This window comes from Anolis sagrei, chromosome 2 (genome assembly GCF_037176765.1).
Source record: "Anolis sagrei isolate rAnoSag1 chromosome 2, rAnoSag1.mat, whole genome shotgun sequence".
NCBI lineage: Eukaryota > Metazoa > Chordata > Lepidosauria > Squamata > Dactyloidae > Anolis > Anolis sagrei.
The window spans coordinates 60693697-60717893 of record NC_090022.1 but is presented as its reverse complement, the minus strand read 5'-3'; the positions used below and the strand labels follow the sequence as shown (position 1 = coordinate 60717893).

At 40.0% G+C, this 24197-nt stretch overlaps 1 protein-coding gene across 22 annotated transcripts in view; it reads left to right on the top strand.

The window, feature by feature from the left end:
* CACNA1D (calcium voltage-gated channel subunit alpha1 D) overlaps positions 1–24197 on the top strand; it is a 272363-nt gene that overhangs the window by 207740 nt on the left and 40426 nt on the right. For all 22 annotated transcript variants that reach the window (XR_009630816.2, XM_060766053.2, XM_060766054.2 and 19 more), the window contains 3 exons: positions 319–421; positions 3324–3425; positions 7666–7796. Coding sequence is in view for 21 of the 22 variants with exons in the window: in XM_060766053.2 (XP_060622036.2) it covers positions 319–421; positions 3324–3425; positions 7666–7796 (336 nt within the window). In the remaining variant the exon portion in view is untranslated. The remainder of the gene's footprint in view (positions 1–318; positions 422–3323; positions 3426–7665; positions 7797–24197) is intronic.

Here is a 24197-nt window from a genome sequence, read left to right as displayed (position 1 = left end):
CTAAAACATGTGAAATGTCTCCCCAGTATTTGCCCCACAAGGAGGGAGGGAGATAGAGAGAAAATATTAGAATGTATGGAGCTCTCACCAGCTTCAAGGTTTCGGTGACAATCATATATTGTCTACAACAGCTTTTGAATTTGTATCAGGTAGGATGGGCATAGGATAGGCCTCTCATAGTTATAAATCATTTGCCAGTTGATGGCAATTTCCACCATTATGCATTTTATCTTATGGTCTTGAAATGTATTTTCCCCAGTGTCTAACAAATATACACTAAGATTTCTTTGTATGTGCTTTTTTCTTGAACATCTGCAGCGGTTGGTAGCCATGAACATGCCCCTAAACAGTGATGGAACAGTTATGTTTAATGCTACTTTATTTGCTTTAGTAAGAACAGCCCTGAAGATCAAAACAGAAGGTAAGAGAATAAGATGCAGATTTTCCAAGCACTATCTCTTTTTGCTTGTCAGAAATTATTACTCAGTACTATGGAGTTGATGCACCTCATGGCCATCCCAGTAGACGTACCAAGTGTAAAAGGTTGCACACACAGTTCTTTTTAAATATTCCCAACTGAGTTACTTGGCTCAAATCCCAGGCTTCTGGGAAAATCTTTTCCTTTACTGTCAAAGATTATAAGGCAAAATCTTTTGTACTGTCAAATTTGGTATACGGAGTTGTCTTCTTGCCTCTTTTCCGATGGAGAAGAGACAAAGTTAGCCCCAAGCAATCCGGCACCGCTGACTGCAGTCTTGCGCCATCCATCTTTTTAGAGAACTAGTTTGCACTTTTTCTTTTTCATGTAAATATCAGCTTCTTTTGCAAAGAGTCAGCTCTCTGAAATTCTTGAACTTAAAGCATTACTTTTTCAATAATTAAGAAGTAAAGTGCCCTTAAAGCTGTGTCTGAAGCCAGCCATCTTCTCACGTGTAGCTGTAATTACATCATGATTTGTATGGATCTCTCTGGAGATTATGATAACTTGAGGGTATCTTGTGAATATGTCTCCCAAACACATATTGGAGAACTAACACATGTCAAATACATTCTCTGTTTTATCCAGACATGGTTATATTTCGTCCTTTAGGAGTCAAAACCCCATGAAGAGTATATACTAAGTTTTATATATATGTAAAGACAAACCAAGAGCCAGAGTCTTGTTTCACAGATGTTCAAATAATCTAATAAATGTGTTTGAATATTTGGACATGCTGTTAGGATACATGATTCATATGTGTCAAAATACTTTAAATTGCCCCAACCAGTGTGGCTATTAACTTCCCAAACTGGGCCTTGCTTGCTAAATTTGGCCATTGGCTACTCTGGCTGAGGGATTCTAGGTTTTCAGGTGTAATAACTGAATAAAGTTTTGGATGCAGTGAAAGAGGGACAGTTCACTGATAGGTATTGTAAATCTAATTTTCCTGTGAAACCTTTCATCATTATGGTGGTGGCAAATTTTCACCAAGAGAGACGTTTGAGACAAGGGCCAGGCAAAACTACAGTGAGGTGGATCTGTAATTGTTTAAATGGACGAACCCAGAGGGTGCTCACCAATGCTTCCTCTTCATCTTGGAAAGAAGTGACAAGTGGAGTGCCACAGGGTTCTGTCCTGGGTCCGGTCCTGTTCAACATCTTTATTAATGACTTAGATGAAGGGCTAGAAGGCATGATCATCAAGTTTGCAGAGGACACCAAATTGGGAGGGACAGCCAATACTCCAGAGGACAGGAGCAGGATTCAAAATGATCTTGACAGATTAGAGAGATGGGCCGAAACTAACAAAATGAAGTTCAACCGTGACAAATGCAAGATACTCCACTTTGGCAGGAAAAACGAAATGCAAAGATACAAAATGGGGGACGCCTGGCTCGAGAGCAGTACGTGTGAAAAAGATCTTGGAGTCCTCGTGGACAACAAGTTAAACATGAGCCAACAATGTGATGTGGTGGCAAAAAAAAAGCCAATGGGATTTTGGCCTGCATCAATAGGAGCATAGTGTCTAGATCTAGGGAAGTAATGCTACCTACCCCTCTATTCCGCTTTTGTTAGACCACACCTGGAATATTGTGTCCAATTCTGGGTACCACAATTCAAGAGAGATATTGACAAGCTGGAATGTGTCCAGAGGAGGGCGATTAAAATTATCAAGGGTCTGGAGAACAAGCCCTATGAGGAGCAGCTTAAGTAGCTGGGCATGTTTAGTCTGAAGAAGAGAAGGCTGAGAGGCGATATGATAGCCATGTATAAATATGTGAGAGGAAGCCACAGGGAAGAGGGAGCAAGCTTGTTTTCTGCTTCCTTGGAGACTAGGACGCGGAACAATGGCTTCAAACTACAAGAGAGGAGATTCCATCTGAACACGAGGAAGAACTTCCTGACTGTGAGAGCCGTTCAGCAGTGGAACTCTCTGCCCTGGAGTGTGGTGGAGGCTCCTTCTTTGGAAGCTTCTTAACAGAGGCTGGATGGCCATCTGTCAGGGGTGATTTGAATGCAACATTCCTGCTTCTTGGCAGGGGGTTGGACTGGATGGCCCATGAGATCTCTTCCAACTCTTTGATTCTATGATTCTATGATTCTATGAAAATATAATGTTGAGTATAGAGTAGGATTTACCTGGAAGAAAGCTAGAGCAACCCCACTATAGCTTATCCTCCTTGCACAATATTTACTCCCCTTACAATGATTACTTTGATTGATATGTAGCATGTATTTCCTCATCTGTAAAAGGGAGTTGGGATGCTAAAGTAATTCCAGCTGGCAGTTAATCACACAAGCTCATTAATTTAGCTTTTAAAAATATATTACAAAGTGAAAGGAGTGGGGATGAAACATTGCTTTCAATTTAAGTAAAAAAATTAATGATGTGTACCTCTTAACAGAATTATTTGCCTCAGGAGTGGACAACATATGACCCTGTAGATGTTGTTGGACTTTAGTTCAGATTTCTCATGTCATTGGCTGTACTGACTCAGGCTAATGAAAGTTGCTGTTTCATTTCTGGAGGGCTGGAATTTGCCAACCCTGGTTCATAGACTGACATCACAAAATCAAATCAGAGCAAAGGTGGTGCTTCTTTCCTGCACTCAGAGTGATGAGATATTTTCATCTGAAAGCATGTTTTTCATGAACCTTTGTGGAACCACACTTGCCAGTTTTCACTTATCCCTAGTCGATATAACAACATGAAATGGAATTGTATTTTATTGGTATCCAAAATAAAATATAACCATATCAATTTTGCCCTATTTCCCACTTTTCTCCTCCCCCCGCCCACCCCCCCCCCCAAAAAAAATCTCTCTCTTTCCTTCTCTCTCTAGGAAATCTAGAACAAGCCAATGAAGAACTCAGGGCAGTTATAAAGAAAATCTGGAAGAAAACTAGCATGAAGCTCCTAGATCAAGTTGTTCCCCCTGCTGGTGGTTAGTGAAATAATATTACATGTTTTCTATATTTTAATATTTGCACATTAGTAAGGTTTTAAAAACACTGAGACACTCAAAGCAGAATGCTCATGTCAATTCTAAAGAAATTAAAAACATAATGGTTCTAAATTATCAGTATATGTGCAAACATTTTAGTTGCTACACTAAACAAAGCTTGTGTTTTACTCTTTTTAAAATTGATTCACTAAAACTACCTCTTGTCACTTCATTACCATACACATGTTTTGCATTTCTATGGCTATTCACACATACAGTCTCCCTATGAAGGCTTGTTTCTAGGATTTGTTTCATTCATCTGAGGAAGTAAGTCTAGTGTATGAAAGCTTATGCTTTCAGTCTCTAAGGTGCTACAAGAACCATTTGTATATTATGTCTTTGAATTCTAACTAGGCAAGTTATGATAATGCAAGATATGATCCACCTAGTATTTTGTTACACTCATGTGCAAATGTATGTATCAAACACACACACACACACGTGTTTTTCTTTAGTAAAAAAACAATGATAACCTGTTAATTGTAAGTGATGTTCCGACTTGCTTTTCATGTTTTAAAAGTGCAGAATCTGTTTCATGGCATCTAATATATCTCAGTCCCATCCCAAAGATCAGTCCATTCCAGTTCATTATCCAATATCTTTTATAGTTTACTTTGATTTTATAGTGGTAAACAACTTTCAAAACTGCTCAGAGTGCTCAGGTTTGGAAGTAAGACTGCAAAGACCTCATTCCTGGTGGTGATGGTAGATTGATTCTCTAAAGGTGATATTCCTGGTCTTTAGGAAAAGTGCACACTACTCTTCAGCCTGGCCCCAAAAGTAGCATTGCCTTGGTTAATGAAGGTGGCCACTTGCAGTTAAGCAGCTCTGACTGGGGATGGGATGAAGCCAAACAATTTCTAAGAAAGCCCAGTGGTCAAGACAAAAAGGATACTGCACATTTAAAACAACATCTCTGTGTTCTACTCTGCTGTTTTCTAGCCTTCTACCTAAGTGCTTGCATGGCCCAAATGAATTGCTTTTGTTCTTGTTGTAACTATGTGCTTGAGCTTTTTCTGCAGCCTCTATTCCTTTCAACTATCAGTCTTTTCAGAATATTCTGAAGCAATTCTGTTTTAGGGTGGTGGCATGGAATTAGCGTTGCCTCTGGCCAACTTGATTCCCCTTCTTTTTATTGAAATGCAGACGCATGCTTCAGAATAGCAAGCCGTGCCTAGCCCAAATTAAGCACATGGAAATGCTTTGCTGAGTATACATTTAATCATAATCATAATACACTGCCTCTTCAGAGTTCAATTGCAAGTTCAGATTCATTTCTTTGTGGCTTACAAAGTGAATATTGATTTTCAATTGTGCTAATCTCCTTTTTATTTTTGGCAGTGAGATGTAGTGAACTTGTTTAGACCAAAGTAAAAGCAAACGCTATTAAAATGCCATAAAAAGAACACTGCCAAATTGTATTAACATAATGTAACATACAATGAAGAAAACATGTCACAACTGCAAGGCACAGATTACAGTGAAAAAGAAATGAACAATAACTATGATTTTCTAAATTTTGGCAATGCGGAAAAGTGTGCCAGCTGATTCTTGCACAACTGTAACACTTTAATAAATGAAATAGTACATGAAAGCTTTGATTTAAGCAATATCACAACTGAGGAAGACAATATAGACTGTTTATTTAATTTTTAATAAAGCCAAAGAGTCCAAATTTTGAATTAAAAAAAACATTATACACATTTACCTCTTTAAACAGGCCAAACTACTAATGGTATGTGACAATATTGGCCACGTATGTATTGAATTACATATCAGACTTCTCAAACAAGTTCTCAACAAATTGAATATTGTGGCTCAGAAAAAGACAATTTTTTGTTTCCCACTATAATTACACTTAATTAAGAAAAGAAAATGGATACTAATTGATACTAATATCACTATCTGTAAAATGTATTTCCTTCATTTGCTAATAATAGGGAAAAGATGTCAGATTACAATTTAATTTTTAAAAACCTGCAATTTAACATTGATTATTGCTGCTAATATATGGCAAAAAGAGAACAGACAGGCCACTGACAGGTCCGTGTTCTTTTTTTACTCCAAGGTTTCCTCTCAATTTCCCATCCTTAACGCTTCAGAGCACAATAGCTCATCTGATACCCTTTGTCTTTCAGAATCTACTTTGCAGAAATCAATTCCCTTGAATCTCCTTTTCATATTGATTTCACTTCTTATGTAATGTGTAATCACTTCTGCTTAGCTGCTTTACTTCATGTATACAGCTGTGTCTGTCGTGCCTAATGTAAGAAGTTCAAAATGGTTCAGACAGATTTTGTTGTCCATGTTTGTCTCTGAACTATCTTGTATGTCCTTTTGACACACCCAGAAATTTGACTACAGCTAGGAAGCCACAAACCAATTTAACCCCTTTGCAGATGTGCTTTGTATGTCTGTCCACTTGTATACATGCCTTGCTGTACAAATCCTTGTACAGTATGAGGAGCTAACATAAGGTGTGCTGTGTGTCCATCACTACAATAGAAAGTGTTTAGCTCCATTTTAATTGTTTGTTTGTTCCCCAAAAACCATATTGTAGATATTATTTCCTTACTATTGCTGGTCATATATTTTATCGGAAATAATAAAAAGGATGGGAAGAACCTTTTGAGGAGTTTGGCAATGGACATATTGCAACAATGGTCTTAACAAAAAAAATACCCTTATCTAAAAATTAAGTAATGCATAACCTCTCTAGATCCATAAATGTCAGAGTTCATGCTCAGAAAACTCCTTTTCTTTGGGTTTACTAGACCCACACCAGTCAACAAATGTCTTCATATTCAAGTAGCCTTGTTTGGATATTCTCAAACTATGGTTCACACACAATTGTGTTTTTAAAATCTATTATGTGAATGTAAGTTTACTGGATTGGTACACCTATCTCGGGACACATCATGATCTCAGAAGGTCCTGTGTGTACAAGGATCTCTCAACAAACCTTCTTAAAAATAGAATTAGCTAAGGGAAGCATTTTCAAGACAGATTACTCATATTGTATCTGAAAAATGCCAGCCCAGAGATATAGCTGAATTTTATGTTGATAATATCCAAACCAAATAAACAGGTTTTTTCTTTTGGGATTTGATCTTGAAGTGCTGGACCCCTAAGCCAGTAGTTCTCAATCTGTGGGTCCCCAGGTGTTTTGGCCTACAACTCCCAGAAATCCCAGCCAGTTTGCCAGCTGTTAGGATTTCTGGGAGTTGAAGGCCAAAACATCTGGAAACCCACAGCTTAAAAACCACTGCCCTAAGCTTTCATTGGTAACTGATGGAGGTTTATGGACATAAGTGCCTTTGAGAAGACATCTGTTACATTATGAGAGCAGGTTCAACAGTGCTATTTAAAAGATGGCATGGACAGACTGGGCTTACAACCAATCTACTTAAAGTCTACCTACAGTTGTGTTGTATTTTAAGAGTTCCTTGAAACTGGCAAAGAAGAGTCCCATAGCATTGCTAAATCATGCTAAAGAATCCATCAAGCATGACCTCCAAATAAATTGAGTGTTAATGCTACAGTTTGTCCTCAAAACCTCATCTCATTCTTATATTAATACTCTGTTGAGTATTCAATGTGATTAAGAAAATTATATCCCAGTTTAGTATATCATGTAAAAATAATGTAATTTTATATATTTGATCTTAAAAGAGACCAGATCCAAAAATCTATACAGCCCTCATGAATGCTGTTGTTGTGACACTCTGGTTCAAAATGATCAAAATGATCATTTCAGATCTACTTAGGGGCCTTCTACACTGCCCTTTATCCCAGGATCTGATCCCAGATTATCTGCTTTAAACTAGAATATATGAGTCCCCACTGCCAGATAATCTGGGATAAACAGATAATCTGGAATTAGATCCTGGGATATAGGGATAGTGTAGAAGGGCCCTTATACTGTCAATCCACTTTATATTCTTATCTTCTTGAATGCCAATAAAATAATTTATTACTTTTTAAAGCAGTAACTTGCCCAACTACTTCTAAAATTTAGCCTAGTTTGTCTGCTAAATATTGTTTTATGCTAGATTTTAGGCTGCATAATAACAAGCCCATCGCACACAATATTTCATTTTCCTGAATTGGAATAAGAGTATTACTGGCTATTATTGAAATGTGCTGACTTGGGAGAGATCTGTCTGGTCTGTTCATTTAGATGATGAGGTAACCGTGGGGAAGTTCTATGCCACCTTCCTGATACAGGACTACTTTAGGAAATTCAAGAAACGGAAAGAACAAGGACTGGTGGGGAAATATCCTGCAAAGAACACCACAATTGCACTACAGGTGACTTTGTTTTCTACCCTTCCACTAACCATGTTGCAAGTTTATTGATAACAACAGGTAAATGGCTGTGGCTGAAATAAGCAGTGCCACGAGGACTGTATTTTATTGAGACACTTTGTGGTCTTCCATCATTAAAAGGAGTAACCATATATTTCTGTATATTATAAGGTAAGTGGAAAATGCCTTTCTTGTAAATGAAAGAGCAAATGATTGCAAAATATCTGTGAAGATGTTCCTGTAGAAATTACGGGATATGTTTTATATCGGCCTGTCGATATAAAATTCCAGTCTGCAAAGCCCTGCAACACAACTCTGAGAATCAAGCTTCCTGAGAATTCAAGTAACATATCACTTGTGTATGATTTTACAGTAGCATTTTCTCTGGACGAGCTCTGTTTCTCTCTGCATATCTAAACATGTCAGAAGCGGAGAGTTAGAGACAATAGTCATGATTTGAACATGCATTCTCACATCTCAGGGAGAGAAATAAAAAGTTGAATACAGTGGTTGTATTTCTAACTCTCTGCACCACATTTTAGAATGCCCATCTCCACAGACAGTTACAAAGAGTAATGACAAGTGTAAAATAAACAACAGATGTGGGTAAAACACCATTAATTCAAGCTTGTGGGAATACCACTGCCTGTATAGTATACTTTGATGATTATGCAGGAGCATATTATGATTGAGTGGAGATCATCGTCTGTGTATCAGTAAGTGTGTACATGCACCAGAAGCAAACCACTATCCCTGAACGTAGTTGGCATATGAATGCAAAGTGAATATAAAGAGGTCTATGTTGGAATGTGCATGGCAGCCAGTATTATTATTCCTTTGCATAAAAGGATGACAATTCTGACTTTATAAACTATAGACCAGGCATGGCAAACTTCAGCCCTCCAAGTGTTTTGGTCTTCAACTCCCATAATCCCAGGCGATAAGCAAGCTGGGATTTTGGGTGTTGAAGTCCAAAATACCTGGAGGGCTGAAGTTTGGCCATGCCTGCTATAGCCCCCAGGACAAAGTGTGAAAAGTTTATGGTAGGATCCTATTGAATGAACTCCAAATCTGGGCAGATAAAAATGTCAGGCTAGATTTTGGCATGGTGGGAATATAATTGGCCAGTGTTTCATGCTCAGCAAAGTGAGACATAAAAGCCTGATGCAACCAGTTTGAAATCTGTATGTGGCCTTTGCGGATTGTACGTCAACATTTGATTTAATCAACATTTGGCTTTTGTCCAATGAGAGACAAACATGCATGTCAGGGAAAGGCTCTGTTACCTGTTTAACATATGGGTTCTGCAGATACAGTGATAAGCATGAACAGATCATGCAGAGAGGAACAAGCTGGGTATGTCCCATTTTTGTTTGAGGGACAGACCCCTCAAACAATCTTGCTTACATGAATACAACTTAAGCTCACATGACTTGCTTATCAAATAGTGACTTGAAACACGTATCTTCAGTTTGGGTCTCTCAATTAGTGACCACCTTTGAGGGAAATTGCCACATACTAACATACATTTAGTTGCAGCAGTTCTTTTCCCACACTGATTGAATTGTGGGTTGATCTAGCTGATACTCTCTCTGACAAAGTCAACAACAGAAGAGATAACAGACAGAGTTACTTTTTGCCCCCTTTTCTCTTTAATGTTATGCAAATAATTTTATCTCTGAGATAAATTCTCCAGATTGTTTTCCACTTGCTAGAAACAGAGAGATCCAAATTATATGGCCCTTTTATCTCCCAGATTGTATTGAGGAGATTTCTGAGGAAAGTGGGTAGAATTTCCAGTCAAGATAATCTAGTTATTAATTATTACAAAAGAAATGGAAGTAATTATCTTTTTAAAAATAAAGCACCAGCACAAATGACACTTAGTCATTTGATTGAGCAGTGTCACATTTTTTTAAAAAAACAAACATGTATTTAGAAGCAAACTTCTTTTTTTTTTTTTTTTTTTTTGCCTGGAGGGCAGTAAAAGTGGTTCTGACATCTGGGAGTAAAAGTGGTTCTGACATCTGGGAGGATCAATGGGGTTCCTAGATAGACTTCACCCTTTAAAAATATAGCAAAGTATTACCTTGATTGCCAAATGTGATCGAGATGTGGGTCATGTTACAACAGTTCGGACCATTAAAACAAAGGTTTTGAAGTAAACTTTCCCCTCATTGCCAAAACTGAAAGTGACAAGAATTCATTAAGTGTCTGTTTTGTTTTTATGATAAAAGAATGATGAGCTTGGAGGAAAACTATGGAGGAAAACTATGGCCTCATCTACAATGCCATATAATCCAGGTTCCAAATGAAAATTAACTTCATTGAACAGGATTATGTGTATCTTAATTGCCATATTCAGATTCCATCTGAACACGAGGAAGAACTTCCTGACTGTGAGAGCCGTTCAGCTGTGGAACTCTCTGCCCCGGAGTGTGGTGGAGGCTCCTTCTTTGGAAGCTTTTAAACAGAGGCTGGATGGCCATCTGTCAGGGGTGATTTGAATGCAACATTCCTGCTTCTTGGCAGGGAGTTGGACTGGATGGCCCATGAGGTCTCTTCCAACTCTTTGATTCTATGATTCTATATAATCCAGTTAATCTGTATTCAAAAATATAACAGTGTAGATGAGGCCTATGTTTCACTATGTAATTTAGCAAAACTATGCTTCATGGAGCAATATGCTCATTGCTACTGTCTTATTTTGAGAGTAGTCAGCCTGTAATCCATAAAACAAATATTTTACTAGAGATGGAATCTAAGTTTGATTCCTATGAAACTCTGTTTCCTTATAAACAAGTGTTCTCCCCTTAGTACAGCCATCTTAAAGGAGAACAATATTTTCAGCAGTACTCCAAGACGTAACCTTTGTAGTCTCTAGAAAAATCTAAACTGTCCTCTGTTTTCAAAGTATGCCTTCAGCTCATCTAGAGAAAAGGTATGAAGAGATCCCGTGTTCACAGTGGCTATGTATTTGTGGCTCTGGTGAGGAGGAGGACCTAATTCATTATTTATTACACTGCATTTATTGCATTAGGTAGTGACCCCAAGACACACTTTTGGGAAAATGCTTGAGAGCAAAAAAAAAAGTTGAAAAGTGCCTCATATTATTTGTGTCCTGTTGGCAGAACAGTCTAAATCTACTGGTATTATACTGGAAGTTGCTACCTTCAGAGTAGCAACATATAAGATCTGCAACAAAATCTTAAAGACATCAGTAGTGGATTTCAAGGTGAAGCAATTCTTCTAATTGCCATCATTACAATTGGATTGGCATTCTATCCAATAATTTCCTGTTCTGTTCTTTTATTTCTGACTTTTTTTGTTATTCCTTTATCTTATGTGAACAAGTGTGTCAGCAGTACATGATCTGCTATGCCAGGTACACTGTACTATGAGAGTATTGGTGTTTATTGGTATTGTGGCATCGAATTGCTGCTTATGTTAGCCGCTCTGAGTCCCCCTCAGGGGGGTTGAGAAGGGTGGGGTAAAAATGCTGCTGTTGTAAATATTTTTAATAGACGTTATGTCACAGACAAATAAAGTAACTACAGACAATCCCCAAGATACAAACATCCAACTTACAAACAACTTATACTTAAGAACAGGTTCTGAGATCACAGAAAGTGAGAGAAATCTACCTCTAGGAAAGGAAATTCACCCCTGGAAGAGTTATCATAAGGAAAAGATGTCTCAGTTGAAGTTTTCTCACCAATAAGCCAAAATGTTCAAAATCCAACTATCACAGGAACAGAAAGCAAAGTGAAATCTTCTGAACAGAGACATAGACAGGAAGACAAACATCACAGGGGTGTTAACCCTTTCCTGTGCTATCCAAAGCTAGTGTGTGCATGTAACTTGGGGACTCCCTGTACTCGTATTTTTACACTACAGTTCTCCTTCAGTGTTACAGAGATTAAAATGGTTAAATAAACTGATCTAAAATGGAGACTAACACTAAAAAGGGGAAGCCAACACATGAGAAAGTCAATAATATGGTTGTAGTATCACTTCATGAAAAAAGATAAACCAAGCCACTTCTGGAACAGAATTGAGTTCACTGACTGCTGCCCAATGTGTTATTAGTTCAGGAAAATTGAAAGAGCAAAAAACTCAGATGCCCACCATCCAGAAAGAGTCTGAGGTAAAACAAAAGGCAGCATTTTATTTATTTTATCAAGTAAGAATGTGGTGGATTACAGCATCATCTCCCCTCCTTGACAGAAAAAGAAAGCAAAAACAAAATTCAAATCATTTTGGGGAAATGATGTAAAAAAGAGTAAAAAAAAAAACCCTGAGCTTACTGGTAACATGGCAATGGGAATGCAAGCTTCTGCAACCAGTCTGGTGGTCATAATGAGAATGAGAATACTGATACGAAGATTGCAAAAGTACTAAGGAACCTACTGCCAAATATTTTCAGGGAGGTAGTAGAAGTGGAATGGAAAACACCATTGATTACAAATAGCTTGTTAGATTCCTCCACACCCCACTTGGATGTAGTACTTACTCAGGATGTGGAGTTTTTAAGGTGCCTTTGGTAGATAATTGCTGCCCTTATTTATGAAGCTATAGTTCCTTAAAAAAATGCAGATGCAGTTCTCAAGGAGGTAGATGAGAAGATGGATCATTGAAGATGTCACATGAAGCCGCTTTCTTGGTCATTCAAGGCTCTATGATGTTTTCTCAGGCAGCTGTTGTTTAGGTACAGGATATTGTGAATGCGCAGGAAAACAATAGTACAAATTTAAATAGGTCTTTGCATAGAATTCAGAATGCACTGCAGTGCATCACAGGTGCAAACCATATTTTGGTGGCATTTTCAGCAAGGAGTTACAAACACTACTACTGTAGGCTATAGATCTCTGTGGCTACACCAGTGATCACAAAGGGCAATTTGGTATATATCCCATTCAAACTACTACTTTTTGAAGAGAAGGCTTTAGAAAAATACTTGAGGGAAAAGAGGGATGTAAAAACAGGTAATATCTACACTGCATAGGAAGAAAATAGATTAAAGACCTTTTGTAACAGGACAGAGAAAGTGTTTATAACAGAAGATTACAGTGGAACAGATATAGAGGTTAGATTAGAAGAAAATAATTTCAACAGCAAAGAGAAGGAGCAAGTCATTGTGCTAGAAATGGCAGACAACAATATTGACATGAAGGAATTTCTGGTAGAGGTAAGATTGCTGTTTCTGATTTGGAGGGAGATAGCCACAGATCATTAAGTATTTCCGGGTTGTTACTTGGGGCATGAATTTTCTTCCCCCAGAAGGTAAAACCAAATAAGAATTAGAAAATTATTCAAAAGGAAATAGAATATCTCCTGCAAATTGGGATCATAGAATTGGTGTCATGATTCAAAGGTTCATGGTCATTTCTATATTTCTGTCCACTGTGCTGAAGAGCAACAGGTATACCATCCATTGTTGGATTTAAGCTACTTGGACACTAATCTAAAGTATCAAGTTACAAAATGGAAACATTGCAGACTATGAGTGAAAATTTATAAATCAACAAATGTATGGTTTTGATCAGTTTAAGGGAGGCCTAGTTACACATACTACTGACTCCAGTTTGCAGGACGTATCTTCATCTCCATTTCAGGGACTTTCGTGATCAGTTCAGAACCCTTCCATTCAGTCTGTACTCTGTGCCCATATTTGCATGACATCTGGATGTAGGGGATTGATTGAGAGACAAGGAGACAGAACCCTCCAGATATTATGAAGGCATGTTGTTTTTAAAGTGCACTATGAGAAAAGTCAGTTAGTGCCAACCAAATCTCTGACTTATTTGTGTGCCTTAATAGATACTCAGAGTGTTTTTCTTTTTCTTTTGAAAGAGAAAAGAATGAAAATAAATAGAGATGAAAAATCTAAAGAAGATGACATCCAAAGACTTGATGTAGTTGACAAGAGTTGAAGGGCTTTGATCTAAGGGAGGCATGCTTACATGTATCAGTGCAGCTGATACAGTGGGTGAAGTTTTATGCTTAAAAGTTTTAGGAAACCTGATGATCCATCAGTTGGCAATTATGAGAAAAAAACATGACATGGTGTCATTACCGCACACCCTAACCTGGGTTTTGAAGTGGTGGCTATAAGATAAGAATTTGAAAAAGGGTACATGATTTTTAGCCTATTCAAAAGTAGTTATGGCCGTGAATGCAAGTATTTTAGGTTAGGGAGCATAGCTTCTAGGGCCAGTCTATTCAAAAAGAATGTACTCATATGGATCTAGTATTTATTTAGCGTAGATTATTTGGGGGCTGAAAGTGGTGTGCTAATGCACCTGGGATTTTCTCCCAAAGTCAAAGTAAGGCACATACAAATATATATAGAGAACATCATAGAGAAACCATACATTTGCAACAAGAGTGGAGTACAATCTGTACCTTTCACATAAGTAAGGTAAGGTGTGTTTTGAGGACTGCGAATTCTAGGAAGGCCACTGGATCAGATAGCATTTCGGACCAGGTGCTTAAACATTATGCTGACCAATTGGCCAGTGTTTTTATTATAATTTTTAATTGATCTTTATGTCAGTCTATTATTCCATCTTACTTGAAGGCCCCCATCATTATTCCATTATCAGAAATGTTCCCCACTGACAATTTTCAGGACCACAGACCAATGGCACTTACTTCTATTATCATGAAATGCCTTGAAAAACTGGTCTTCAAGCATATTATTTCTTTCCTTCCACATACACTGGACAAACATCAGTTTGCATATAGAGCTAACAGATTGACAGAGGATGCCATAGCGCAGGGATGGGCAAACTCAGGCCCACGGGCCAGATACGACCCTCTGGGCACTTATGCCTGGTCCTCCAAATTTTCACCATCCTCTGGGCAGCTCGCCATGTCCTTATGCTGAAAGAATGACTGAGGAAGGCATGTGGCTGTTGGAAGCACTCCGGAGTGCTCTCAGCCTGCTGTATGCCTTCCTTGGGTTGTCCTCCCAGCATAAGGATGGGGCAAGCAGCCCTGTCCTGATTCTGGGAGAAGCACAGCCAGGGAAGGAGTCATGTGGGGGCCAAGGGTGTTCCAAAGCCCCCTTGCCCGCTCCGCTGCCTGCCTCTCCCTTTTCCCAGCGCCAGGAGAGGCATGGCCCCATCCTGATGCCAGGAGAAGCCTGGCCCGAGGGAGGAGGTAGGCAGGGGCTGAGGGAGCTCCAAAGTGCCCTCACCCACCTCCTGCTTCTCCCTTCTTCTGGCATCAGCAGAGGTGTGGCCCCATCCTGATGTTTGGAGAAGTCTGCCCTTGGGAAGGAGGCAGGCAGGGCCCAAGGGAGCTCCAACCCCCCCCCCCCCCCATCCACCACCTGCCTCTCCCTTCTCCTGGTGTTAGGACGAAATGAGGCCCCATCCTGATACTGCCAGAAGGTAGAGGCAGACAGGAGCTGAGGGAGCTCCAGAGCTTCAGCCTCTTCACAGCATAAGGATTTAGTGAGCAGCTCCATCCTTATGCTGGGAGGAAAGCCAGAGAGTGATCTGACCCCATCCCTCCTGCCCTTGCTTCTCCAGCCCCTGCCCCACCCCCTCCTGGGCTCGCCTCATCCCATCCCTGCCTCCCCACAGTCCTGCCCTGCCCCCAGCCCCACCTCCTCACAGGGCCACCCACTTGCCCTCCTGGCTAGGCCCAGCATGCGGCCCCATGGCAAAAAGGTTTGCCCATGCCTGCCATAGCATGATGCTCCACACTGCCCTGACCCACTGGAATGATGGAACTATGGGAGGATGCTTTTTGCAGACCTTACTTCTCCGTTTAACACAATCTTCTCACATAGACTGGTGTCTAAACTTATGGATCTTGGATTGTTGTATTCATTCTGTTTCTGGATTATTGACTTCTTGTCTGGACGCTCCCGGAGGATTATATTAGATAATAATACCTCTTCTTCAGCTCTCACTCGCAACACTGGGATGTCACAGGGCTATGTGTTGAGTACTCAGCTTTATACTTTGTACCCCGATGATTGCACCCCCATCCATCATAGAAATATCATTACCAAATTCACAGATCATACAACAGTGGTGGAGCTTATTTCTGAAGGGGATGAGTCTGCCTATAGGAATGAAGTGGACTGACTGCTCTCGTGGTGTAGGGACAATAATCTGGTTATTGATATTAGTATGACCAAGGAGCTCATAGTGAACTACAGAAGGAATAGACCAGAAATCCAGCCCTTGGTCATAAATGAAGACCAAATGTAGCTGGTGACCAGTTTTAAGTTCCTGAGTGTCACTGTTAAGGAGGATCCGATCTGGGGCACTCACATGGCAGCATTAGTTAACAGAGCTCAGCAGAGATTGTACTATCTGAGACTTCAAAGGAACCAACAACTGAATGAAAAACTGGTTGGTGACTTTCTACTGCTGTGCTATAGAGAGTGTCCTAGCCTGCTGCATCTGCACATGGTTTGATAACTGCACAGTGGCAGATAGTAAGGCGCTCCAAAGGGCCTAAAGAGAATCATTGATTGCCCTCTCCCCTCTTTGGAAGAACATTAATAAGGCTCCATCTCACCCAGCATATTTTTTTTTTGAGTTATTACCATCTAGCTGATGGTACAGGGTGACAAAGACAAGAACAACCACTGAGTGATAACTTTTATCCTCAAGCTGTAACTATATTGAACTCCACGGTTTCGCATTGATGTGGCATTGGGAGCTGTATGGTGGAGGTTGAAGTGTGGAGGGATGGGTGTGTTGTTTTTGTGATGTGTGCTGGGGAAAATATTTAATTTCATTGTACAATATACAAAGACAATAAAGTTATTATATTCTAGTCTAATCCAAGAGACAAGGTTTACTTAAAAGGTTCTTTGTTGAACATAGTTTACTTAACAGGTTCTTTGAAAGTTTAAGCAGTCATGCCATTTGCCAGGGGAACCTGACATACAACATGAAGGTCTTCTAGCAATTGAAAGTACCATATGTTACTGCATAATTGAACCCTGTTTTTAGTCCAAAAAATGGTTATTGCATTATCATTGCATGGATCATTCTGTTCATCTCAGACCCTCAACATACCACTTGGCTTCAGTTGGGGGGTGGGGGGAAGAGGATTGGTTGGCTGAAACAGTCATTTTCCATGGAGGATCCTTGGCGTGACACTTTGCTTGAATGGGAGGATGCTGATTAGGATAGAAATCCAAACAAACACTAGAAATGAGTAAGCTAGCCAATGTCAACCATCCAATGTCAGAGATGCTTGATGCAAGAGATCTTGAAAAACAGCTGAATATCCAGGAGTCCAGTCTGAAATCAGAAACATGAAGTACAACCCCCCCCCCCAAAAAAAAAAAAAAACCACAATGATGCCAGTGTCAAGATTAAGAGTTCCAGAAGTTTAAGTCAGAAGTCCTTTGATATCAAGCTGGGAAGCAGTACAGTCTGGCCTTAAGTCAAAAACAAATGTGTGTTGGACTCAAGACAGATAATGACATTGTCCACAGCAAGGGAGTCACATCGCTATGTGGATTATATTTCACGATCTCAGCTGCTGCTTGATTAATTACCGTTTTCCAGCTAATCTAAGAAACCCACTGAGTCCTGCCCTCTGTAACCAGTGTTCTATGTTTAGCTCTTCTGTAGCTTGCCCAGATGTGCTTGCTCCAATTTGACCCTCAGGGGCTTGCACAGACTGCTGTGGAGTGTTTGCTTCAGCTGAGGGCTTGTCTTCAGCAGCAACGGAGATAGACATGGCAGACTGTTGGGAGCTGCTGGCCTTCATCTCTGCTGGTCCTTCTAGCATTTCCTTGGTCTCGCTATCCAATCTAGCCATGACAGCCAGGAGAAGAGGGGAAAACTTGAGAGGCAGACCAAAAGGAGGAGACAAAGTTGGGGATCGGGTCACTCGAGACTGCCTATCCTATTTTTATTTTCTCTTTTTAAAAAAGCTTCACATAATGACTGCCTCACTTTTTGGCAAAAGAAAAAAAGACAGATATTCTGTGATGACTATACAATGAAATACAGTATTTTCTGGTCGATTCCAAATATATTGGTTGGTTCTGGAAAGAACTACATTTAACAGGATATTACTCAATTGATGGCAATGTGTTGTCATCAGAACATTATGCTTTTTTTGCCTCTGTCCATTCTTCAAAAGTGTTGACAAAGATAGGGATGGAGAAAGTCAACATTATATTGATTGTTCTATATTGGCTGATAAAACTATGGTTTCCAAATTAGTTGCATATATCAATCAAGGATCCATAATGACATTTATGAAAATCAGACTAGATACAACAGGGCCTGATGGGGCATAAAAATTGAATTGGTTGCATTTGACCAACTGGACTTTGAAAGGGACATCCTATTCAAACTGGGGTATACCGGTAAGGTGGTGGATACAATTTTGGCTTCAAGAAGGGAATCTACACATCTGATATATGACATGACAAAGAAAGCCTTTGTGAAGTGGCAAACAGTATATTGAGATAGCTACACAGAAATCAAAGTTGATGGTGCGCTTAGAATCATAGGATCATATAGATGGAAGAGACTACCTGGGCCATCTAGTCCAACCCCTGCCATACAGGAAAAGCCAATCAAAGTACCCCTGAGAGGTGGTCATCCAGCCTCTGTTTAAAACCAAGGAAGGAGCCTCCAACACACTGCGGTGTAGTGAGTTTCATTGTTCAACAGCTCTTACAGTCAGGAAGTTCTTTCTAATGTTCAAGTGGAATCTCTTTTCAAGCAATTTAAACCTATTGCTCCATGTTCTAGTCTCCAGGGCAGCAGGAAACAAGCCTGTTCTCTCTTTCTTATGACAGCTTCAAAATATTTAAACATGACAATATTGTCTCCTCTCAACCTTCTTGTTCTGCAGGCTAAACATACCCAGCTCTTTAAACCATTCCTCATAGAGCATGGTCTCCAGACCTTTGATTATTTAAGTTGCCCTCCTCTAGACCAGTGGTTCTCAACCTTCCTAATGCCGTGACCCCTTAATGCAGTTCCTCATGCGTTGGTGACCCCCAACCATAACATTATTCCCATTGGTACTTCGTAACTGTAATTTTGCTACTGTTATGAATCGTAATGTAAATATCTGATATGCAGGATGTATTCTCATTCACTGGACCAAATTTGACACAAATAGCCAATATGCCCAAATTTGAAAACTGGTGGGGTTGGGGGGGGGGGCGAAATTCATTTTGTCATTTGGGAGTTGTAGTTGCTGGGATTTATAGTTAATCTATAATCAAAGAGCATTCTGAACTCCACCAACAAAAGAATCAAGCCAAATTTGGCACACAGAACTCCCAAGACCAAGAGAAAGTACTGGAAGGGTTTGTTAGGCATTGACCTTGAGTTTGGGAGTTGTAGTTCACCTACATCCAGAGAGCACTGTGGACTCAAACAGTGATGGATCTGGACCAAACTTGGCATGAATACTCAATATGCCCAAATGTGAATACTGGTGGAGTCTGGGGAAAATAGACCTTGACATTTGGGAGTTGTAATTGCTGGGATTTATAGTTAACCTATAATCAAATAGCATTCTGAACCCAGCCCAAATTGGATCTGCACCAAACTTGGCACACTACCGACATGGCCAACATTAGCTACTGGTGGGGTAGGGGGGTTGTTTTTGAATTCTGGGAGTTGTCATTCACCAACATCAACAAGGATGAGGACAGACAGAGAGATCTTCAGCCTTCTCTGCCAAAAGGGTTCCTAAGACCTCTCTGAAACCCCCTCACGACCCCCCCCCAGGGGTCCCAACTCCCAGGTTGAGAAACACTGCTCTAGACACATTGTTAATATCTCTCTTAAATTATGGTTCCCAGAATTAGATACAGTATTCCAAGTGAGGTCTGACCAAAGCAGAATAGAGAGGCACCATTACTTCCTTTGATCTAGAGACTAGATCAAATAGTCCCTAGATCAAATGTAGGCCAAATCCCCATTGGCTTTTTAAGCTACTGAATCCCATTGTTTGCTCATGTTTAACTTATGGTCCACTAAGTCTCCAAGATCTTTTTGACATGTAGTATTGTCAAGCCAGACAGCACCCATCCCATATCTATGCTTTTCATTTTTTTTCTACCTAAGTGTAGTATCTTATATTTTTCCATTTGTTAGTTTTGGCCCAGCTCTCTAATCTGTTAAGGGCATTTGAATTCTGATCCTTTCTTCTGGACTTCTTCTTCTTATACTTATTTATACCCCGCTTTTTCTCTCCACAAGGAGCAATCCCTTCTAATTTGGTGTCATCTGCAAACTAGATAAGCATGCCCTCTAAATCTTCATCCAAGTTATTAATAAAGATGTTGAACAGAACTGGGCCCAGGACCGAACTCTGTGGCACTTCACTAGTCACTTCTTTTCAGAATGAAGAGGAACCATTGGTGACCATCCTTTGGGTTTGGTCACTTAACCAATTACAGATCCGCCTAACGGTAGTATTGTCCAGCTCATACTTAAATTTGTTGAGGGAGGAATAGTGAGAGATCTTAGACCAAATAAGTTAAAGAAACACGTTTCCATGGATGTCAATTTTCCATGCATCCCCGTGTGAAGAGGTTTCTAAAAGGGTTCTTGGCAGCACCAAGTGCACATACATCTCCTTCTTAACAAAGTAATAATAATAATAATAATAATAATAATAAGCACAATTAAAACTAGTGCGCCAGCTACGACCATACCTTGGTCAAGTCTGACTTGACCATGGTGGTCCATGCCTTAGTTACCTCTAGATTGGACTACTGTAATCCACTCTACATGGGGCTACCCTTGAAAACAGCCCAAAAACTTCAATAGGTCCAGCGCGCGGCAGCCAGATTAATAACTGGGGCAAACTTCAGGGAGCAGTCAACCCCCCTGTTTAAGGAGCTCCATTGGCTGCCATTTATTTTCCGGTCCCAATTCAAGGTTCAGGTCATCACCTATAAAGCCCTAAATGGTTTGGGACCCGCCTACCTTCGTGACCGCATCTCCTCCCACAAACCTGCCCATTCCCTTCGTTCTTCGGGGGAGGCCCTTCTTTCGCCCCTCCATTACCACAGACCCGACTTAAGGGAACGAGGGAGAGGTCTTTCTCCTCTTTGGCCCCCCGACTCTGGAACGCATTACCTAGCGAGATTAGGCTAGCCCCCTCCTTAGAAATTTTCAAGAAGAACCTCAAGACTTGGCTTTTCCATTGCGCTTTTGGGGAATGATTTTTCATCTCCTTTGTCATGTTCCTCTATAAGGGGTGCCCTCATATTGTATTGTCTCCTGTCCGTACGAAGGATTGTCACTACTACTCCATTCCTGAGTCTCTTTTAGAAATATGTAGGTTTTTATCTTTATCTCATCCTGAGTTTTTATCACTGTATTTTACACATGTGGCCCGCTCCTTGTGATTGTGTTTGATTTTGTATTGTAGTATTTTGTTATATTTTATACTTGTCTTATTTTATTTTATTATGATATTGCCTTACATTTTTTTTATTACTGTATTGTAATGCATTTCTGGGCTTGGCCTCATGTAAGCTGCCCCTAGTCCCCTTTGGGGAGATGGTGGCGGGGTATAAATAAAGATTATTATTATTATTATTATTATTATTATTATTATTATTATTATTATATTCTGTCCTATCTCCCCAAAGGGACTCAGGGCAAAGGCTCTGTTTGAACCCCTAAGCGCTGCTTCTTTGGGCCTCTTCACACTGTCCAATATTCAGTGGCAGCAAACAGGGTTTTTAAACTTCAGGCACAGAGCCCGATGGCTCCCATTATACCTCGGAAAAGTATTTTCGTGGTGTCTCTGTGCCTGAAGTGCTGCAAACACCCTTCCGCTGCTGCAAAATAGCCATCAACGGGAGGCTCCATGTCTTTCCATTAGGGAAAATGGACTGAGCCAATTCAAGAAGGCTTCCCCCATGAGATGAGGTAGAGGGGAAGCTGGGACAGTGCAGAGTGTGTGATGATGGGTTCCCTCACCCCCTGCATGGATCCGAGCAATTTGTGGCGCCACATGTGAAGATGTCTTATTCATTTGCTTTCTTTCAAGATAGCTTTTTTGGGATCAATAACAGGAATGGTTTCTGAACTATCTGAACTATCTATCGTATTTATTTTATTATTTTATTTCTACCTTTGTTTTTCTCCCCAAGGGGCCCATGGTGGCTCATAATTACATGACACAACCCAATAAATTTAAAAATGGCCAAGACAAAAATTAGAAACAATCAAATACTGTGTCATGAATATAAGTTAAAACACAGTTAAGATAAAATACAATACTTGTACAATTAAAATGGCATTTCAAAGTAAACTTCCTCCTCACAACCTCCCCAGCAGTGTGCTACTCATCCTCCCCAAAATGTTTGCTGCTACAAAAAAGTCTTCACCTGCATATAGAAGACCAGCAGAGATAGGAGCAGCTATTTGTTTTTTTTTTAGTGCAAAGTCTTTGGGAAATAGACTATTAAAGTATATGACTAAATTAAATTGAGTTGAATTAAAGCTCCCTGCCCCCTCCCAGGTACCCTTAGCGAGAGGTGCATTGGCTGAGGCCAGCCAGTGCACCAGTAGACTTGGCTAGGAGGGGGTATTGCAGCTAGCTACAGCCACAGCATGGGGAAAAGAGTGTGATTTAGGGTGCTTACCCAATGGTATGGCTAGGCAGTTGGGACTCCTTGCAACCACTGAGGCAGCTCATCAGGCTGCCATGTAACCCAAGTCAGCATCCAGAACAAACATTAAAACTTGAGATGTTACCTCTGACATAGCTGCCAGCATGAGTGGCATGATTTTTTTGTTATGTTTTACCACTGGTGTTGGATGAACAGTTTATTGTATCATATGTAAGATAAATTATAATAATTTAGTTTTGTTAATTTTTTAAAAATTCAGAATAAGAGAGTTTAACTATCACTTCAAGGGGACAAACAAGTTTAAATCCTTCCTCTTCTGTATCTAGCCAAGTCATGCTTTGGTACATTTTAATTCTTTTTGATTCTCCAAGCCCTTGTGGATGTTATACGGTTACTTTGATATAACTTCCTCAAGCTATGTTCCTTCATCTCAGCATTGCAAATCCCACCCCGCTCCCATTTCTGTGGCTGATTGCCAGACTGTGATACCAGGCTTATAGAGAAAGAGTTCTCGGATTTTATTATACTACAGTATATAGTATAATGTGTCTTACAGAGTGTTTTTCTTTTGCTACTGTGATTAAATATGCTTAAGCAGTCTCCATAGCAATTGTAACTGCTGTGGTGTGTGGGGGAGAATTTATATGGCCAATAGAAGTCAAATAACTCCAATATAACATTTGGTTCCAAGTTTTTTAAACAACCCACAGGGCTAAATTAGCTCTGATAGAATTAATTCCTATGACAACAGTTTAGCTATAATTATTTGTAGAAGAGAAAGTAGCAATCAAGAAAAAATGATAGCAGCTATATTTCCTTTGTGCAAGTGATATTTGAATATGTATGTACATGTGCCAATTCCTAGTTCTGGCTTCATAGAGACTCTTACAAATTGAAATCTTCATTTACAGGAAGCTGCTATTTATGCAACGTATACTGTGAAACTGTAGAGCAGTGGCTGCTAACCTGGGGTCTATGGACCACCAGTGGTCCACAACAACTAAAATGTGGTCCGCGGCCCCACCATTACTACCCCATTGTAACGAGAGTGACTGCTCTCTTAATGGCCATCTGTCAGGGGTGCTTTGAATGCAATTTTCCTGCTTCTTGGCAGGGGGTTGGACTGGATGGCCCATGAGGTCTCTTCCAACTCTATGATTCTATGGTGTTGAAGCTTATTAAATATGGTTTTCTGCGGGCAAGCAGATGACGACTACTGGATAGCATATGATTTGTATCAAAAACTAGAGCTGATGTGGTCTACCAAATGCAATTTTCTGAATCAGCACCCCAAATAACTAAACCGAATCTAGTTGGCCGAAAACTGATTTGTAACCCTTTTGGTACTAATGTTGGGGAGTGGTCCCTGGTCATAATGGAACCTGGTCAAGTGGTCCCTGGTTAAAAAAAAAAGGTTGGGAACCACTGCTGTAGAGAATCCTTTACCACTATAGTTGTTTTCAGCAATGTTTCTGACCATGGCCAGTTGTGAAGTACTATGAATTTTGATCCAAAATATCTATAGAACCAAATGTTATCCACCCAAGTCCTGGTCACAGTTTGAACTGAATCAAATCCTGTCAACCTATCTAAACCAGATTGAAAATCTGCTTCTTTGTATGAATAATAATTAACTCTTTTTGTTCTGTTTATCCCATCCTAATTCCTAAAGCCTTCCAAAACCTAGGTCTAAATAATGCTAAAAATTACCCGTCCTTGGGTTTTCTTGTGATAGGCTGTCCTGATAGGGTCCTGCCAATATCACCACAATGTCATCATTATACTGGCCTGTTGGG